The sequence below is a fragment of the Lycium barbarum genome, chromosome 8 (assembly GCF_019175385.1).
Source record: "Lycium barbarum isolate Lr01 chromosome 8, ASM1917538v2, whole genome shotgun sequence".
Classification (NCBI taxonomy): Eukaryota; Viridiplantae; Streptophyta; class Magnoliopsida; order Solanales; family Solanaceae; genus Lycium; species Lycium barbarum.
In genome coordinates this window covers 102,498,043-102,519,449 of record NC_083344.1, presented here as the reverse complement: position 1 = coordinate 102,519,449, position 21,407 = coordinate 102,498,043, and the positions used below count along the sequence as shown (strand labels likewise).

Below are 21,407 nucleotides of genomic sequence, written 5' to 3'. Positions count from 1 at the left end.
ATCATTATTGACTTAATGAGATACTTTGGAAATTACATGAATATTGGTTGATATTTTAATATATGGTGCACTTTTTTTTTTGACATTATTAATTTGCACTATTTTTATGCATATATATATATATATACATACTATGTTCAAAACACGATTAATATTGTAGTTTGTACTCTGTATCTAAAACTTTATTATATTAGTGTTTACTACGAATACAAAGTCTGCACTTTTTTTTTACATTATTTTTTTAATATGGGGTTCCCTTTTTTTTTTTTTTTTGATATTGCTTGATTTTATTAATATGGGATCCACTTTTTTTAAGCGTGAGTTTAGAGATGGTGGGTTCCACTTTTTTTTTTATTTATTTAATACGGCAAAGGCTCAAATATGCCCCTGAACTATACGAAATTGCACACATTTGCCCGTCGTTAAAAGGTTGGTGCAAAGATGCCCCTAACGTTTTTTTTTTTTGCCATACATGCCCTTGAGTTAACAGAAAATATTGGAGGGCATATTTATTCAATTCGCATAGTATAGGGGCATATTTGAGCCTTTGAAATTCCTGAATATTATGGCACAAAATATCATTGCATTCTAAAACATAAAAAAACATTTGTAATTACAATCCATCCACCATTGTATTACATCAAAATTATACAACTAAAAGAGCAGATGCAATTACAAACATCTTTTAAAGACTGTTTTCACAACAAGAGCATCATTTTCCCTTTTCAAAAGATTTTTTTTACTAATGATAATACCATTTTTATTTTTCAATTTATTGTTCTTTCTAAATATTTTTTGCCTTGTCAGTCCCAATATCTACACAATAATGGATGTAATAATTACCGCAATAAAACATAAACATAAAAAAGGAGATAACTTATATTAGACTTATGACATATGAAAAAATGTCTCCCGCGGTGCTCAAAATTTTGATAATAATAATAGAAAGAGTATCACATCTTAAGCATTTATACAGTTTCTTACATAACATTCAATGTGGTTTGGCTCTTTCGTGAATTTCACGCATAACCAAAATTTAGTAGAATTATTTGAAGCTCATAAGTGAGATGGAGTGCAGTAACTCCACGTACACTCCACATCCACAAACCCTTCCATAGCTATTTGAAGAACTCGAAGCTTCCGACATTTCATAAACAAGTGAAAGAATAAAAGAGAAAAGTGAGGGGTTGTACGATAAGTGTGGAGTTTCAAAATGCAGTTGCAATAAATTATTGGCTAGCATAAAGTGCACTACGAAAAAATCTGAGAACTATTTGTGCCGTAATATTCAGGAATTTCAAAGGCTCAAATATGCCCTTAATGTTTGCGAAACTGAACAAATATGCCCTCCAATATTTTCAATTAACTCAAGGGCATGTATGGCAAAAAAGAAAACGTTAGGGGCATCTTTGCACCAACCTTTTAACGACGGGCAAATGTGTGCAATTTCGTATAGTTCAGGGGCATATTTGAGCCTTTGCCCTTTTTAATATTGCTTGATGTTCTTTAGTATGGGGTCCACCCTTTATGGGGTGCACTTTTTTTTTTGGGACATTATTAGTTTGCACTATTTTTATGCATATAATATATATACATATACTATGTTCAAAACACGATTAATATAACATTGTAGTTTGTGCTCCGTATCTAAAACTTTATTATATCAGTGTTTGCTACGAATACAAAGTTTGCACTATTTTTTTTTAACATTATATATTTTTTTAATATGAGGTTCACATTTTTTTTTATATTGATTGATTTTGTTAATATGGGGTCCACTTTTTTTCCCATGAGTTTGGAGATGGTGAGTTTCACTTTTTTTCTTCCTTTGTTTTTATTGCTCGGTGTTATTTAGTATGTGGCCCACCCTTTTTTTTTAAGGGACAACGGACGACGAAGCATGGGTCTAAACCCATGCTTTATATAGTTTTTTTTTATTATTATTTTTTATATTACATGGTGTTGTTTAGTATGGGGCCCACCTTTTTAGACATTATTAGTTTGCACTATTTTTATGCACATTATATATATATATATTATGTTCAAAACACTATTAATATAACATTGTAGTTTGTGCTCCGTATCTAAAACTTTATTATATTAGTGTTTGCTACGAATACAAAGTATGCACTTTTTTTTTACATTGTTTTTTTTTAATATGGGATTCACTTTTTTTTATATATATTGCTTGATTTTGTCAATATGGAATACTATGTATAAAATACGATTAATATAACATTGTAGTTTGTGCTTCGTATCTAAAACTTTATTATATTAGTGTTTGCTACGAATACAAAGTCTGCACTTTCTTTTTTTGACATTGTTTGTTTTTTTAATATGGGATTCACTTTTTTTTCTATTGCTTGATTTTATTAATATGGGATCAACTTTCTTTTTCCCGTAAGTTTGGAGATGGAGGGTTCCACTTTTTTTTACTTTTTTTTTTAATATTGGTTGGTGTTTTTTTTTAATATTAATTGATATTTTTTTTTAATATTGATTGATATTTAATATGAGGACCACACTTTTTTTTAATGCATTAACGGACGACGAAGCATGGGTAGACCCATGCTTCTATATAGTAGCAAAACCGGAACATTAATTTACAAATGAGTTTCTTGAGGACAAACGAAAAGTTGTAGTAATTCAGATTAGCTCAGTCATTTTATTCTACAATAAATAAACATCAAATTAACAGTAAAATAAAAAAGGAAACTATACGTGTCATTACTACTCTACACGTGGAAGTATTTCAGTATAATAAATTGTTATGTGCTACTACAAAAAGTCAAAAGGGACAACACAAATGAAAAGTAAATAGAGCAACCAGAATAAATTATATGTGCAACCAATGGGAAACTACAAGTTGGAGCAGGACGGACGACAATCCTATGACGACGAAAAAGTGCCAAACTCACCTTTCTATATATACTAGACGGCTTATACCCGTGCTGCGCACGGGCCCAACACTTTAGATTATATTGCATCTATGTGTATGTAGTTATCTTTGAATAGTGATAATATATATATATATATATATATATATATATATATATATATATATATATATATATATATAACATTGTAATTTGTGCTCCGTATCTAAAACTTTATTATATTAATATTTGTTACGAATACAAAATCGGCAAATTTATTAATATATTTTAAAAAAGAAGACTTGTTTAAAAGGAAACTTTTTTCCTCTCTTTGAGATAAAACAATAGCAATATTTAAGCATCAGTTGATACTTTCAATTTTAATTCGATTAATTTAAAGGTATAAAATATTTATTATTTTTTATCAAATTTTGATTTGGATAATTCTAACTCAAATTATTAAATTAATTTCACATGTTTAAAACGAAACAAAGTAAAAATTGATTTTCTATTTAAACGGAGAAATACTATTTTTTAATATTTGGTAAATATTTTCGGTTTAGCTCATTTTACTTGTCATGTTGTCTTTTGGATGGTTTTTTAAGAAAATGTCGATTAGAATTATAATTTAACTAATTTACCTTATTCATTATTTGATCTCCATTTGATATATTTTTTTTACGGCATTAATCTCTTTTCACATTTATTAGAGTAAGAATAAAAATAAAAAAAGTAATTAAATTCTATCTTATTTTAAAATATAAATATTTTAAGTATATTTATTTTAGTAAACATAACAAATAAATGACATGGCGGAATAACAAATACAACAGTTTAATATCTACATTATATCTCAGGCTAATATAAAAAAAATTGTATAGTTTGACTACTTAACCTTTTGAAGAAAAGTAATTTCATTTGCTCTCACTAATGGATTGATATGCACGCGGTAATGAATCCATCATTATTGACTTAATGAGATACTTTGGAAATTACATGAATATTGTTTGATTTTTTAATATGGGGTGTACTTTTCTTTTTGGACATTATTAATTTGCACTATATATATATATATATATATATATTCAAAACACGATTGATATAACATTGTAGTTTGTACTCCGTATCTAAAACTTTATTATATTAGTGTGTTACTATGGATACAAAGTGTGCACTTTTTTTTTACATTATTTTTTTTAATATAGGGTTTACTTTTTTTTTTTTTTTATATTGCTTGATTTTGTTAATATGGAGTCCACTTTTTTTACCGTGAGTTTAGAAATGGTGGGTTTCACTTTTTTTTTTTATATTGCTTGATGTTGTTTAGTATGGGGTCCACCCTTTATGGGGTGCACTTTTTTTTTTTGACATTATTAGTTTGCACTATTTTTATGCATATATTAGTACTATATAGAAGCATGGGTTTGCACTATTTTTATGCATATATATATATATATATACACACACACTATGTTCAAAACACGATTAATATAATATTGTAGTTTGTGCTCCGTATCTAAAACTTTATTATATTAGTGTTTGCTACGAATACAAAGTCTGCACTTTTTTTTTTTTACATTGTGTTTTTTAATATGGGATTCACTTTATATATATATATATATATATATTGCTTGATTTTGTCAATATGGGATATTATGTTCAAAACACGATTAATATAATATTGTAGTTTGTGCTCCGTATCTAAAACTTTATTATATTAGTGTTTGCTACGAATACAAAGTCTGCACTTTTTTTTTTTACATTGTGTTTTTTAATATGGGATTCACTTTATATATATATATATATATATATATATATATATTGCTTGATTTTGTCAATATGAGATATTATGTTCAAAACACGATTAATATAACATTGTAGTTTGTGCTCCATATCTAAAACTTTATTATATTAGTGTTTGCTACGAATACAAAATCTGCACTTTTTCTTACATTATTTTTGTAAATATGGAATTCACTTTTTTTTATATTGTTTGATTTTATGAATATGGGGTCCACTTTTTTTCCGTGAGTTTGGAGATGGTGGATTCCACTTTTTTTACTTTTTGTTTTTTAATTTAACTCACTTGTTATGTTTTCTTTTGCACAGGTTTCTAAGGAAACGTCAATTAGAATTATAATTTCACTAGTTTACCTTATTAATTACTTGATCTCCATTTAATATTATTTTTTCTTTTATGACATTAATCTCTTTTTACATTTATTAAAGTAAGGAAAAAATGAAAAAGTAATTAAATTCTATCTTGTTTTAATATATAAGTATTTTAAATATGTTGTTGTACAATAATTTCATTTGCTCCAACTAATGGATTGATACGCATGTGGCAATGAATCCATCATTATTGATTTAATGAAATACTTTGGAAATTACATAAATATTGTTTGATTTTCTAACATAAGATGCATTTTTTTTTATATTGGTTGATTTTGTTAATATGAAGTCCACTTTTTTTTTCCATGAGTTTGAAAATGGTGAGTTTCATTTTTTTTTTTTAATATTGGTTGGTGTTTAGTTGGGGCCCATATTTTTTTTTTAGTATTGGTTAATGTTTAGTTGAGGCGTATTCCTTTTTTTTGGGGGGTGGAAAACGGACTACGAAGCATGGGGTGCAAACCCATGCTTCTATATAGTACTAAATATATATATATATATATATATATATATATACTAGCAATCGTACGGGCCGAACATGTTTATTCACTTTAATTAGTCAGTCTTTAAGGTTTGCATTTTGAAAATAACTTTTAAAAACATTCTAATTATTATTATATATAGCAACATATACGAAATGTATTTTATGTACCATCACTTTAGTTATAATTAGAAAATGGAGTTTAAAAATTAAAAACATATGATGGAATTAAGTCTTTGAGATGGAAAGAGTCGAACTTTTTTCTCATTGTCATGACAATGAAAGTTGTTTATCGATGTGAAAAAGAAAATTAATAAGAATATGAGGGAAAATTAATATTTTGATTCTAGATTTTTTTCTTTTAAATTCTTTAATATCTTATATGTATACCGACAGGTTGATATCCATCTCAATTAACTAACTGTTCATATCTAAAGAGAAGAACCATTGTTGTATATATTGAATTTTTTTAAAAGCAAAACTAATAAAATATTCTTATTAAATTAATTAAAAAATATATTATAATTTTATATATTAACAATTATAGATAAAAAGAATTGTTACAAAGAAATCAAAATTAGAAAGATATATGTTATATCGTAAATCACCAAATTTTAATTCCGAAATGAAAATATAAAGTAATACATTTTATAAATATAAAGAAACAATAATTAGAGAATGCAAAAGAGAGTAAAATATGCTACTACAAGGGCAAGTGGGAACTCTGTCAGTGCTTGCATCTATAGGATGTCTATTGCTGCGAGTATATATCATATTTGGTTAGAGAGAAATATGAGGATTTTCCAAAGTAAGAGTAGGAGTCCAGAAATCTCATAATTAGACAAGTCATCCGAGAGGTTGTTGGAAGAGGAATCATGAAGACTCGTTTAGCTAGGAAGTTGGAGGAACTGAATTTTTATCCCTAGCTTGTGTTATAGAATATAGGTACTGGTGCCAATAGGAGGAACATGGACACCAGGAAGTGCAGACTTGGGGTCTTCTGTCCAAGTACTGCATACTTTTGAGATTTGCTTTGTAAAGTTTTCACTTTGGTAAATAATACAGTTAGTTACCAAAAAAAAAAGTAAAATAAGTAAGGTATTGACAAAGAAGGAAAATGGGGATAAAATTCACTCCCTCCCTTTATTTTTACTTGTTCATGTTGACATATCATGAGAAAGAAATTTTTCTTCTTCTTATTTTACCCCCACATTAATTACTCACTTTCAAATCATTTTTTAAGGTTATTGAGACTATACACCAATAAATATGGATATTATGATAAAATATTACTTCATTTATTAATTCTTAAAGAACGTGAAAAGTCAAAAGTTGACAAGTAAAAGTACACGGAGAGAATAAATATGTGTAGGAGAATTAAAATTGAAGTGCATATGTTTATACATGAGAAGAGAATAAATACTCAGTACTATGATATATGTCCAAGTGAGATAAAAAAATAGTTGGTTAAAGTGTACAATATATATAACTTTTGGTATAAATTTGCATTGCTATTGTTCGTCCTCTCTTCACGTTTAAAATATTGACAAAGAAGGAAAACAAGGATAAAAATCACTCCCTCCGTTCACTTTTACTTGTCCATGTTAACATATTGAGAGAAACAAATTTTTTTTCTTATTATTAATTTTACCCCTCACATTAATTACTCATTTTCAAATCATTTTCCAAGGCTATTGAGACTCACACCGATAAATATGAATATTTTGGTAAAATATATACTCCCTCCGTCCCATATTACTTGCCACTTTTCCTTTTGCACGCCCCTTAAGAAATCATAAATAAAAGATGTATTTTACTATCTTACCCCTATCTCTCTCCAATAAATACATTCTTGTAACGACCCGTTTGGTCGTTATAGTCTCCTCAGCATTTTTGCCCGTTCCCGAGCATTGATTATCTCACTTTTGACTCGAAGGGACCGTTGACACGCTTCCGGAGGTGTCTAGGCCGGATTCGAGCAACTTTTGTGAAAATATAGGTTTAAAGTGAAAAATGGTTGACCCAAAGTTGAGTTTTGGGAAAATGAACCTTTTTCGAAATTCTGTCGTTTCCGAGAGGTCCGAATGATCGTTTAGAACTTGTGTGTGTGTTTGGTTCGATTCCCAATGCACTTGGGTGCATTTCGGGACTTGGGATGGAAATTTGCAATTATGGCACCGGGGGTTGACTCGGTCAACTAGACCCCCGTTGGGAATTCCGAGGCCATAGGCGCGTTCGTAGCGCGTTTTTATGTGAGATTAGGTGTTTGGTATGTGTGCAAATGGCCTCGGGAATTAATCGAAAAATCGTATCGAAAGATGAAACTTGGGTTAAGCTTCTGGTGTCTGGTGCCCGCTTTGGCGGTACCAACACCGCGGCAAAGGCACCTCTGGAGCGGTCGATGACTTTTAGTCATTACCGCTGAAGCGGCCAGGTGGCCGCTGGGGCGGTCTAGATGCCGCTACAGCGGGTGAAGGGTAGTTAGTAATATTAATGAAATGTTAAAAAGCCTTAGACCCTCATTTTACCCCCATTTCGATATTTGGGCTTGAAGAAACTGCTCTTAAGGATATTTGGAGGAAAATCTTAGAGGTAATTCCTACTCATTTCTTCATTCTTCCTTTAAACCATAATCATGTTAGATTCCCCCTTCTCCCTTAATGAACCCATGGTGGTAAGAGTTGGAAGAGGGTTTGGAGGAACATGGTTCCTAGGATTATTAATGAATAAGTTGGTGATGTTTTGTTAGATCTTGACTAATCTAGGTTCATTAATCATAGATCTTCCACTTTTAACGTTGAATTTCAGATTTGAAGATTTAAGGTTTATACCCAATTTGGGGGTTTTGCATGAAATCAGAATCTAGGCTAATTATTGAGCTAAATTAGCAATTAATGGTTGGATTATGATTGTCTAGTACTTAATTTGGTATTTTTCCAGCGAATTTCTCGTTTTGCCCTTGTGGGCCCGTTTTCCCAAATTCTAGGGTTAGAATTGACCTAATTGAAATCATAGCAATATTAGTATCATTCTTTATGATTTCTAATATAGAATTCGATTATGCTTAGACTAATTTGGTTCTGAGCTTCAGCGGAAGAGTAAGGCAAATGAGTGAGTTGTTGGTGTTGCGGTTCGGCAGTCCAGGTAGGTTATGGTTTACCTTTAGTGAGACTTTGTATAGTGAATCACATATTTAGATTATAATGTCGGAGACAGCATGTGAACCTTCGGGTATGAAGTTAGGATGGATATTGCCTTAGGTTGGACCCTGATGTGTGTTGGGACTAGCCACCCTGTTATGTGTGCTTGATTGTTCAATTGTGTTGTCTTGATGCCATGTGTAGTTGGTAAGTATCGACTTTTGTCTTGTTGTCTTGATTTGGATAGAATTGACACACCCGTGGGTGGTATTTATACTTGGATATATTGTTGGCGTACCCACTGTTGGTAATTGACTTATTGATATATGTTGGCATACCCACTATTGGTATTATGATGTGATACTTGTTGGCGTACCCCGTTGTGGTACTTGTGATATTGAACTTGATCGATTTACATATGCATTGCACACATTCCCTCATATTCATGCATGGCCGACACCTGGTGATGATCTGATATCGTTGATTGAGCGAAACTGATATTTGATAAACTCCTTTACTTGAGTGATTGTAAAAAGGCTGACGTCCGAAGATCCATTCCGGAATCGTTGATTATATGAAACTGATGTTTTGATGAACTCTTTTACTTGAGTGATTGTGAGAAAGCCGATGTTCGAGGTTCAATTCTGAAATCGTTGATTGTGTGAAACTGATATTTGACAGACTCTTTTACTTGAGTGACTGTGAGATGGACGATGTCCAATGAGTTATTCCGGCATCGTTGTTGCATGACCGATTCCGATATTATCCCGGAATCATTGTTAGTGCATGGACTCCGCGAGTCCCCCAAGGTGGTGCCGGTGAGACTCCCTCTGTGAGCAATTAGCCAGAGTCCCGTCTGTCTGTTGGGCAAAGATCCGAGACGGGTGGCACTTAGACTTTGCGAGTCACGCTGGGTTGTGCTACCGAGATGTCAATATTTCTGTTTGGAGTACATATGTACACCTCATTTGCATGGCGTTACATTTCATTCATTCGATCATTGCACTGCATTGCATTATGACTTGATTGAGGTGTTTGGTGATTGGATTGTGATGATTGGATTTGGTTGGATATACTCAGACTTGACATATTCAGGGTTTAGATGCTTACATAGGTGATGACGGATACTCAGTTGTGATTATATTGTCTCACGCTTGGTTGGTTTATTTGCTTATCTGCTTTATTATCTGAATTCTGTTAACTATGCTTAGTCGGCCGATGATGCCTACTAGTACTGTTGTTTGTACTGACCTGCACTTGCTGCATTCTTTTATGAATGCAGAGTACCAGGTCGGATCTACTTCTCTGACCCGTGGCTGATCGACTCTTCAGCTTCCACTCGAGTTCCCAGGGTGAGCAAGGCGTCCGCTGACCATGAAGACTTTCCTATTATATGTCATACTTTTATTCCAGAGACATAGATATTATGTATTAGTAATTCCGGATTGTATTATTCTTCTTAGATGCTCTTGTATTATTCAGACTAGATCCCGGGGGTATTTACTATCTTTCGCACTTTTGACTACTATTTATTAATATATATCGTGAGACTTACGTATTTGTTATTTCCGCGACTTAATTTCTTCAATTCATGTATTGGTTCGTTATTGGGATGAGGGTTCGCTTACCGAAGTAGGAAGGTAAGTGCCCGCACGACCTAGGCAAAATGGGTCATGACAATTCTAATTAAAACTGACTATTTTCAAGAGCATTTATTACTAAGGATAAGATGAGAAAGATTCAGTACTATGACATATGTCCACGTGAGATAAAAAAGTAGTTGATTATTGTGTACAATTTATATAGCTTTTGATACAAGCATTCATTGTTGTGTTAGTCCCTCTTAGACACTTATATATACACTAGCAAACTATGCCCGTGCGATGCATGGGACCCAACATGATTAATTTAGTTACTCAATTTAGTTAGTCTTTATATGCAAAGGATATCGTAATTCTTCTTAGTGAGTCTCTATATGCAAAGGATACCGCGATTCTCCTTAGTGAGTCTCTATTTTTTTTTTTCTTTTCGTCTTATTTTTCCCTTAATTTCTCAATTGTTGTTAAAATTTGTCTTATTTTAGTTATGTCCGCCTCTTTTTATATTTAGTAAGTTGACAATTAAAATATCCTACATGTCAAGTTTATAATCACAAGATTCAAAGGATATTTTATTATATTATACAGATTTTTAATTTAGGATTACAAGATAGTCTATCTTTATTTCTTAATCCGTGTCTAGTCAAATGTAGACACTTAAATTGAGATAGAGGGAGTACATGCCAAATGAAGGAAATGAAAAGACAATTGAGACACTGCGGATACGTGAGAACTTAAAAGTAAACACACAAGAGGTAGTATTAATGTTAAATTTCTGAAATGTACACATGTTAGTCCTAGCTTAAAGTAAAATTTAAGTTATATTTTTTACAACTTATTGTTGTTGTGTTCGTCCACTTGGGCGTTTGTTGTTAAAAAATTTTTATCTTATTTTGATTATGTCCGCCTCTTTTATATAGTAAGTTGACAATTCAAATATTTTACATGTCAAATTTATAATCACAAGATTCAAAGAATATTTTATTATATTATACACATTTTTAATTTAGAACCACAATATTTGAAAGTCTATCTTTATTTCTTAAACTCAATATCTAGTCAAACGTAGACACTTAAATTGAGACAGAGGAAGTACATGCCAAATGAAGGAAATGAAAGGATAATTAAGACACTGCGGGCCTGTGGTGACTTAAAAAGTAAACACACAAGAGGTAGAGTTAATGTTCAACTTCTAAAATGTACACATGTTAGTCCCTGCTTAGAATATAATTTCAGTTGCTTTTTGTATAACATATTGTTGTTGTGTTCGTCCACCTTGGACGTTTATCTATAAGAAGAAGAAAAATATAGAATAGAAAAATAGACATATATTTTTAGTAATGTGGCCAAGTAATATGGGACGAAGGGAGTACTTCATTTTTATTAATTCTTAAAGAACGTGAAAAGTCGAGTATAGTAATGTGGTCAAGTAATATGAGACGAAGAGAGTACTTCATTTATTAATTCTTAAAGAACGTGAAAAGTCAAGTAATGTGGCTAAGAAATATGGGACGGAGGGAGTATTTCATTTATTAATTCTTAAATAACGTGAAAAGTCAAAAGTGAAAAAGTAAAAGTGCACGGAGGAAATAAATATGTGTCGGATAATTAAAATTGAAGTGCATACATGTATACATGAGAAGAAAATAAATATTCAGCAAGAACGTGAAGAAAATAAATATTCAGCAAGAACGTGAAAAGTCAAAAGTGAACAAGTAAAAGTACATGGAGGAAATAAATATGTGTCAGATAATTAAAATTGAAGTGCACACGTGTATATATGAGAAGAGAATAAATATTCAGTACGATGACATATATCCACGTGGGATTTATTAATTCTTAACGAACATGAAAAGTTAAAAGTGAACAAGTAAAAGTGCATGGAGGAAATAAATTTGTGTAGGAGAATTAAAATTGAACTGCACATGTCTATACAAGAGAAGAGAATAAATATTTAGTAAGAACATGAAAAGTCAAAAGTTAACAAGTAAAAGTGCACGGAGAAAATAAATGTGTCGGAGAATTAAAATTGAATTGCATATATCTATACATGAGAAAGGAATAAATATTAAGTACTATGACATATATCCACGTGGGATAAAAAAATAGTTGAATAAAATGTACAAGTTATATAACTTATGGTACAAACATTCATTGCGTGTACAATTTGTAAAGCTTCTAGTACAAGTTGGAGCAGTTGTGCTCATCCATCTTTCGTGCTTATATATAATAGAAATGTTAGTAAAGTAATACTTCAGTAAATAACAAAGGTGTTAGTTTATCCTGCACATTTCTTTAGTTTTTCCGCTCTTGTATAGGTTGTGGCTCAAATTATTTTAGCAATTTTCGCTCTATATGTTTTATTAATGAAGATGAGAATCTAAATTTCGTTTAGGTTTTGACTCATATTTCACATAATGAGCAGTACACTTTTGGTTTGTCCGAACATTACCAAGATTAAGATATGGAAGATTTTTTTTATTTTTTTGGGAAATTACATGTATTTAACTCGAAATTACATTCTAGGAAAGACACTAACAACTGCACGTCAAGTAAATATTGTTTAATTTTTTTTTATATTTTTTTTTATGTAAGTTTAAAAGAAATTACCCTCGTAATTTGGAATACACCGCAAAGCGCATACTCAAAAACTAGGCAATATATTTAATACGAGTGCCATGGGTCTAATTCTTAACAAACGTAATACATTACAAGTACTTCCTTTCTCCAACTTCTCATACTACAAACACATATAAATAGCGGCGATCTCGAATCATATATACTTTTAATATGAGATTTTCCAGATCAAGATTACAAGATACACACGCTTAATGTCTGGTGATGCTATACATGTCAAAGAAGCAACTTATATCGAGAGAAACAAATGAGTACATTAATGTCTTGCAAGGGTGAAACTAAAGAGGGTAACCGGAAAACCACCTATCAACCATGGGTAGGCATTGTTCCGGCTTGTATTCAGGAGCTGTATGACCCGCACCCTAAATAAATTAATCCATGAAAACAAAAGATAAAAGAAAAGAAAAGGAAGATTAATATGTAATGCTGTTGGTTTAAGAGTTCTAGGGAGCAGTCCTTACCTTAACAGTTGCATATGTCAACTCATAATCATTTTGTGAATACTTCACCTTGTATCTACATAAACAAAGTATGAGGATTCAGAACTCTTGGTACATGTTCAAGATTTGGCGGGGGGGGGGGGTGTTCAAAGAAGCATTAGACACCAAGGAACCAACCCTGCAACTTGACCATCAACAAACCAAGGCTCCCAATCATCTACAATCGGCAGTTTCAAAGTGTCTATCCATTCTTCCGTGCTAAAATGAGGAACGACCATGTCATGGTCACCACTATCAAAGTAAGAAATTATCAGTCTCTTCTAGTAACTTTCCCAATGATTAGGCTTAAAAATATAGTACTAGGGCAGTCCGGTGCACTAAGCTCCCGCTATGCGCGGGGCTCGGGGAAGGGCCGGGACCACAAGGGTCTATTGTACGCGGCCTTACCTTGCATTTCTGCAAGAGGCTATTTCCACAGCTCGAACCCGTGACCTCCTGGTCACATGGCAGCAACTTTACTAGTTACGCCAAGGCTTCCCTTCCAAAAAATATAGTACTAATAGCTTAATTTATTGCTTATTTTTCTTAAGCCAGAACACCCAAGGCTATAACACAATGAATAGCTTTATCCAATATTCAAGTTGAGCTATACCTCTTCTTTCTTTGTCTTTTGTTTTTTTCCCTTATCTAGTGATTAGTAAAACACAAAGAAAGATCTTTCTAAGATATTAGTGACCAACATATTAAGGTCACTTATAAGAACGACGTAACATGAAGAAGAAGAAAGCCATCTTGGAGTAATACCTATAAATTAGAGCTCGACAAGATTTGCTGGTGAGATGCCGATGATCATCAACGACACTTTGGACATCATACACATATGATTCGGTTCTCTTCACATAATATCTAAAATGCATGCTTGCATTGCATCTCACCCACTCCAATGCTGTTTCCTGGCTTTTTCCATGACGATATCATTCAAAGGCTTTTCGTTTTTCTCCCTTGCAATTTACTTTCTCGGCTAGGGTTAAACCTACTTTAAGACCTTTGGGGGGTGGGGGGGGGGGGTAGTATTGGATATGCACAGTAGGAATAAAAACTGTATTTGCATACCTCACGGACGTTTAGTGCTTTCTGGACAGCTCTATAGTTTGCCCAAATATGCGAGTATATGTAGTTGTTTGCCTGGTTTTTGGGTTAAAAAAGTTAACTCTGCAAATTCTTGTACTCCCTCTGTTTCAATTTATGTGAACCTATTTCCTTTTTAGTCCATGCCAAAATGAATGACCACTTTCCTAATTTGGAAACAAATTCACTTTATGAAATGATTTACAGCCACACAAATATTCAAGACTTATTTTGAACCACAAGTTTCAAAAGTCTTCACTCTTTCTTAAATGTCGTGCCTAGTCAAATGGGTTCACATAAATTGAAACGGAGGGAGTATAATATATCAAAAGAATTAACACAAGACATGATGCTAAGGAGGCCTCGTTAGGGGCAGAAACAGAGACTTACTCGACACCATGGTCCTGCATTTGTAGGAGTTTCTTGGAGAATGCTCATTAAAAATGGCAGCTCACACCAAGGTTCTAAAATATGTGACAGTCGTATGTTCTTGAGACACTACACAAATGCAATGACAGACTATTTAAGTCTACTAGAACTTTGAAGATATCTTAATATTCTGTAAGTGCAGAAATTGATCCCTTACCCTTTCTACTCTCTGAAGATCATTTAGACATAATATGTTATTTGGATCAATGTCCATGTAATTCCCCTTGCAATTTTCTTTAGTGGACTATACAGTAACATTAGAAAGATTAATAGCAGAACAAATAACTAAATGTAAGTAATTTCTAGTTGAACTACTCAAGAAGTTAGTTTCTTGCATGTAGAGTACAGACCATAAGCTATTAGATACCTGATAGATTTTATCTGAAATAAGTCCCATACGATTAGCATATTTGACTCTACCATTGAAGGCGCTGTATTTATCTGTTAGAGGATTGCCTTGTATATATCCCTACATTCAATCCAAATCTTCATGTTTGACGGCAGAACTTAAAATGAGATGTATCAATAACGATAATGGCAAGAAGAGGTGTGCAACTGAATGCATTGGAGTTCATACTTTGATATTCAATCGAGGCTTGTCACCAACTTCAATACCTTGGGAGAAAGAAAAAGGTCATGAAAACGAGATAATACAAAGACTGATCCTGAACTCAGGTACAAGATACAATACCATTGTATATTTTGCGAGTAAGCAGCGTGACCATAAGGCCTGAATAGGAATCACCACTTACATACAGTGGATTCTTGAGATACTTGGGATGATCCATAAGCCACTACAGCACAAAAATTTCAAGGTCTCATGAATTTGCTTATGGAAGTTTCATGGGTTGGAGCTTACCTTATGCATAAGAACAAAGTTTTGATCGATATCGAGACATGAGATGTGAGATACATACATGTTGTTGGAGAAAAGGATTCAAACAGGACAGGGTCTTGTAACCTTTTTCATCAGGTCTCAAATAGTAAAGTTGATTTTTTCAAGATTAAGAATACCAATGGATAACAAATCCAACTACAACTAATCAATATTTCCAGAACTGTATTTAAATTTTATTACCTAGCAGACATGGAATTTTGAAATTGTCTTAAACATCTATAGAAATTAAATATATGTAAACAGAATTTAGGAGGAAGACTCCACCTATCATATAAGAGTAACATTTTCCTCTTTTACAGTGTCAGGCAACAGCAAGATATTATGTTCCAGACTTGGCATGATTAACTGCATTCCCAGATAGTTAAAAAAAAAAACAAAATGACCCAAATTTTTTTTTTTTTTTAATTGGCCGTAGTCCAGGGCTAACTGAAGATAACATTTTGTTTTTGTTTTCTAACATAAACTTTTATTAACAAATACACATTTGTCTTTTGCTAGCTAGCTAGAGTCTGAAATATCCAAAAAGGGTATATATTGAGCCATTTCGATTGACATCACAAGAAGCAATTTCAGCCAACACATAAAAATCTCAATGAGTTTGCTCAAAACAAATTTCTCTCACCTTTCTAAGGAACTCATAAGTTAGAGCTACAGAAAGGGTATCACTGCAGTTGTAAGCTTCTGAAGTCTTTGCATATGAGTATCCTGTGCCAGCAGGTTGATCTATAAATATTATGTTGGCCACCTAGTGATTAAACCAGATAGAATTTGCTTATATAAACGAGCAACAGTGAAAATATAGGCAAATGGTAAAAGGTTAAGCTTACAAACCTTGGTCCAAGAATTTGAGTTCAACTCCAATTTCGGAAAATTTCCACTAGAATTTGCATAATCAAAGGTTAAAGGGCCTGAAAGAAGCATCAAGCGCCATTTCTACAACTTATTAACTTCTGAGACAATAGCAATACTTGAGAGACTTTTGTCCCAATTTATATGATACACTTTTCTTTCTCTCCTCTCTTGAGCCGAGGGTCTTTCGGAAACAGCCGCCCTACCTTTCAAGGTGGGGGTTAGGTCTGCGTACACTCTACCCTCCCCAGACCCCACATAGTGGGATTATACTGGGCTGTTGTTGTTGTTGTTATATGATACACTTTTCTTTTTAGTCTGTCCCAAAAAGAATGATACATTTCTTTATTTGTCAATAATTATAACTTTAAACTTTACGAGGTAATTTATAACCACATAAATATCTTTATCTCGTTTTAGACCACATGATTCAAAAGTCTTTCTTTATTTCTTAAACTCCGTGACAAATCAAATTATATCACATAAATTGAGACGGAGAGGGTACAAAGTGACTTTCTGAAATAATTACCATTAATTGAGTGACTTTTGTGTTACAACTAATAGTAATTCAAAATAGAGGGCAAATTAAATGCAATATGAAGGGAGGAGGAGAAAATTAACATACCGATCTCATATAGAAAGGAAGAGAGACCGGAGCAACCTGGACCTCCGGTAAGCCAAAGCATGAGGGGATCATTTTGTGGGTCTCTGTCAGATTCTACAAACAAGTAAAATAGCTGCACTTTTTCCTCTTCTTCAACACCAATGTAACTGCTAAACATATCAAATGTTAAATAGGTTCATATTAAAAATGTAAAAACAACAATAATATAGAGGGTAAAATAAGTATTAGGCTGGTTGAGCGACCTTTTGAGTAATATAGAGTTATATATATATATATATATATAAATGACTTTACTAGATAATTTCAGTTAGTGACTGGATTAACATATCAATTACTACAAAATTTAGAGCGTCCCGTGTATGTGTGTGTAATATATAAGAAAATGACTACTACTTGCCCAGTTTCGAGTGTGAATGGAAGTTTTCCGTTGAAGCCAGGTAGAGTGTCAACGATGAAGTGCGACGACACTATATTGGAAAGAAGTAGCAGCAGCACTGGAAACACAATCAGCTGTAGCATTGTAATTCAGACAAGCTCTTTGAAAAGTAACAGTACTGACACTCACTTAGGTTTTGTTTATTACGTGGTGGTCGATGCCTTCACAGAATAAAAGAGAGATAAAGGTGTGGGTAAGCGAAATTACCGGCGGGACCAGCATTCCACTTGTCAAGCAAATGTGGAGCCCTCATGCAATTTTTGTTGGTTGAATTTCTGCCATCTTAAGATTTTTCATGATTTCTTTTATTTTTAGGTTGTCATAAATATTACTCTCTCCGTCTCAAAAAAATTATTCTCTTTTAATTTAGCATAAATTTTAAAAAATAAAGAATTTTTTTTAAAATGTATGATCCAAAATAAGTCTTTGATATTTATGTGATTGTAAATCATCTCATAAAATTAAATTACCTCTAAATATAAAAAGAGAATAATTTTTTTGGAACAGACAAAAAAAAGAAGGATAATTTTTTTGGAACAGAGGAAATATAAGATATGAGAATATGTCAAGGGCAAATTGAAAAAGAAAACTAAACGATTTCTTGATTTTCTGAAAATATCAATTATTTTAGATTAATTTTTAAAGACTAAAATTTCAATTATTTTATATCGGAAGGAGTACATAAAAGTGAGACAGATGGAGTAATTGCCAATATTCGAGCATGTCCACTTACATTTATTCAAATCAAATTAATTATTGTCCCTACAATGTGCATAAACCCTGTCTGGTTCACCTGATCTTGTCCATGCTCCAGCTCACTTCTTTTCGTTCCAGCTCACCCATTTAATGCGACCACATTAAATTGCCGTCTCCTCTTTTTATTTATTTTTCTAAAAAAAAAAAAAAAAGTCGTCAAGCAGCGGTCTCTACTCTCTAGACAATGAAAATTTGTGGAGGTATTATTCTCGATATAGTAGTACTAACATTTCCCCAAAAATCGAACTTGTAAAATACTTCTTCCGGTTAAAAATAATTGAGGTTTTAGATTTGGAAACATGAATTAGGAAATTCACTCAATCCTATAAATTAAGAGGTGTACTGAATAAAATACCCTTAACTAAAAGGAGCTTTGAAACTATAACCAGCATTAAATTTGTTCATTGAATTAAGAATGTGGCAAGGGTAAATTCGGAAAAAGAATGAAATACCTTCTTGATAGACTAAAAACCTCAATTATTTCGAACCACCTTTTAAAGGCTAAATCCTCAATTATTTTGGACCGGAGGGAGTTGTACACATACTTCATTATGTACTAAAAATATGTAAATCAACTTTGTTTGAAAATAGCATTGCTATTTGAGAACTGTGTGGAACCAGTGTTTTAAAAGGTGGGAGCGTAAGACAAGACGTTTTACATAAACCTGAGCGAGGCGTATTCTATTAGGTAGAATTCGTAGAACACAGCTAAACGAATGTCGTGGTAACCCGTGTCAGCAAATGTAACTCAAACACAGGTAAGCATACAAAGGCCTGAGGGGAGACCGAATAGATCCGAAGGCATTAAAGGACCCAGATATTTGTTCGAAATAAGTTGACACCAGTTGGTAGGTAATGGTCGACCATTACCATTAGAACTTGCACCTTCCAAGGGACGTTAATGACCTTTATTGCCCTCTTTATTGTTTATCATTATGGTGATATTAATTCGTATTATTAGCAGAGGCACAATCTATGAAATGTGTTCCCCTTACCCTAATTATAAATAGGACTTATCATTTCATTGTAAAGGATACGATATTCAAGAGATATATACAATGCAAAATACTCACTTTGTTGATTACTCTTTCACATATTTGGCTAAATCGGCATCGCAACTTTTAGTCAGCCTGGAGTCTCTAGCTCAAAGCTTCTCCAAAGCTCAGGATATTCTAACTCCTTATTTTAAATTATATTTCGTTCATATTAAGATTTATTGCTACTTTTCTCATTATTTTGTTCATATTGATCCACGTATCCTTGACCATTTATACAAACTCAACTGTACTGAATGTACGGGTAAGCAGTTTGACGCCCACCGTAGGGCCATGACAGTTGTGGTAATCGTTGTGACCACTGTCTTTTAGACTAACTCTTTAGAAACATTGCTTTTCCTTTAGCATCAAACTTAGGTATGTCAACAGTTAACGCAAACGTTGGAACGATATGGGTGATATGCAGGTTACCCTGCATGGTTTGCTCCTTCGTGATCTTGCAGCAGATCCGTCAACCTAGAACACAGACGGGGTGACATCAGGAGGTGGTCCTACTCATCAATCTACTTAAAACCAAACTCCCACCGATGAAACCCCCGCAGAGGCGATGCAGATCTTAAGGCAGCAAAATCACACAATGAGGACAGAAATAAAACAAATGAGGCAGATCATTGCTTCACTTACGGCCGACCCTTTTACCAGAGTTGCAGCTCTCAGTGGGACACCTTTGACCCCAACCAACGAGAACGTCGCCAACAGCAGCAGGTATACGAATGTGAGGAATGGAGATGCAGCGGGAAGTGAGTCCGCCCCAGAGGATCCTTTCATAGAACAGGTGTTGTAGTTCATGAAGGAGATTACCGAAAAAGTGGACCAGACCGCTAAAGAAGCAGAAAAGAATGCCAAAGAATTCCAGAGGCGTCTAAGCCAGATTCCAGGGGCTCCTTCTATCGTGGAAGTTACGGACGCAAAGAAGTATATCCAAGTAGAGTACAAACTCGAGGTCGCTCCGGAGTTGATCCCAAAGAGATTTAAGATTACAGTCATCCCCAAATATAATGGGACAACGAATCCACAGAAGCATATTATGGCTTATACTATGGCGGTCAAAGGAAATGACTTAAAAGATAAGCAAATCGAGCAAGTCCTGATTAAAAAGTTCAGAGAAACCCTCACCGGGGGGAGGGGGCTTTAACATGGTATTCTCTTCTGCCTGAGCATTCGATTGGCTCATTCGCCTTGATAGTCGACATGTTCATCAAGGCGCACGCAGGGGTTCAGAAGGTGAAAACCAAGAAGGAGGATATCTTCCGCATCTCTCAAGGAGAATCAGAATGCCTCCAAGACTTCGTTACCCAGTTCCAGAAGGAACACATGCTTCTATCGACGGTCCCAGACGAGTGGTCAGCTGAGGCTTTTACCAACGGCCTAAATCCTTTGAGCCTCTCGAAAACTTAAAGATAATCTCCTAGAGTTTCAGGCTACGACTTGGGAGGATGTTCATAATAGGTACGAGTCAAAAATTCAGGTGGAGGACGACTTGCTCGGGACTTCCGCCGGAGAACCCTTTGGTAAGGAGGATAAAGGCTTCAGCCAGATCGAAGTTTTTCGAAGACCCACTTCCAGCCCTATCCTCCACCCAAAACGTCCGGTGTCGGCCAAGGTTACCGATAATTGGAGAAACCAAATGTAAACAAGAAAGGAAATCACAACAAGAATAATCGTGGTTTGCAGAGCCAAGATAAGGGCAGTTCTCTCGGTTCATCTACAAAAGGGATGGAGTATCCGAAGCTTGCCGACTACAACTTCACTATCGAGAAAGCGCAAATGGTGGTTTTGTTGAGGATCCATCCGGCGGCACAACCTCCTAAACCTTTGTGATCAAATCCTAACACTAGGGATCAGTCCGTATGGTGTGATTTTCATGGCATTCACGAGCATAAAAGA

The 21,407-nt window shown here is 33.6% G+C and overlaps 1 protein-coding gene across 5 annotated transcripts; it reads right to left on the bottom strand.

Moving 5' to 3' along the window:
- Window positions 1–12,952: 12,952 nt before the first annotated feature.
- Window positions 12,953–17,878, bottom strand: LOC132606469 (serine carboxypeptidase-like 18). Of its 5 annotated transcripts, none has more exons than XM_060319985.1 (14): window positions 17,671–17,878; window positions 17,274–17,422; window positions 16,631–16,707; window positions 16,422–16,544; window positions 15,593–15,695; window positions 15,479–15,516; window positions 15,269–15,370; window positions 15,059–15,145; window positions 14,863–14,970; window positions 14,458–14,529; window positions 14,149–14,297; window positions 13,522–13,635; window positions 13,366–13,420; window positions 12,953–13,266 (listed from the first exon to the last, which is right to left on the bottom strand). In XM_060319985.1, exons 1-14 carry the CDS (start codon window positions 17,790–17,792, stop codon window positions 13,183–13,185), a joined length of 1,383 nt encoding a protein of 460 aa, XP_060175968.1. In that variant the 5' UTR covers window positions 17,793–17,878; the 3' UTR covers window positions 12,953–13,182. The 5 variants fall into 5 exon arrangements, with proteins under 5 accessions (XP_060175968.1, XP_060175970.1, XP_060175969.1 ...); XM_060319987.1 differs by having other exon boundaries at window positions 13,522–13,602; XM_060319986.1 differs by having other exon boundaries at window positions 17,274–17,419; window positions 17,671–17,877.
- Window positions 17,879–21,407: the final 3,529 nt, after the last annotated feature.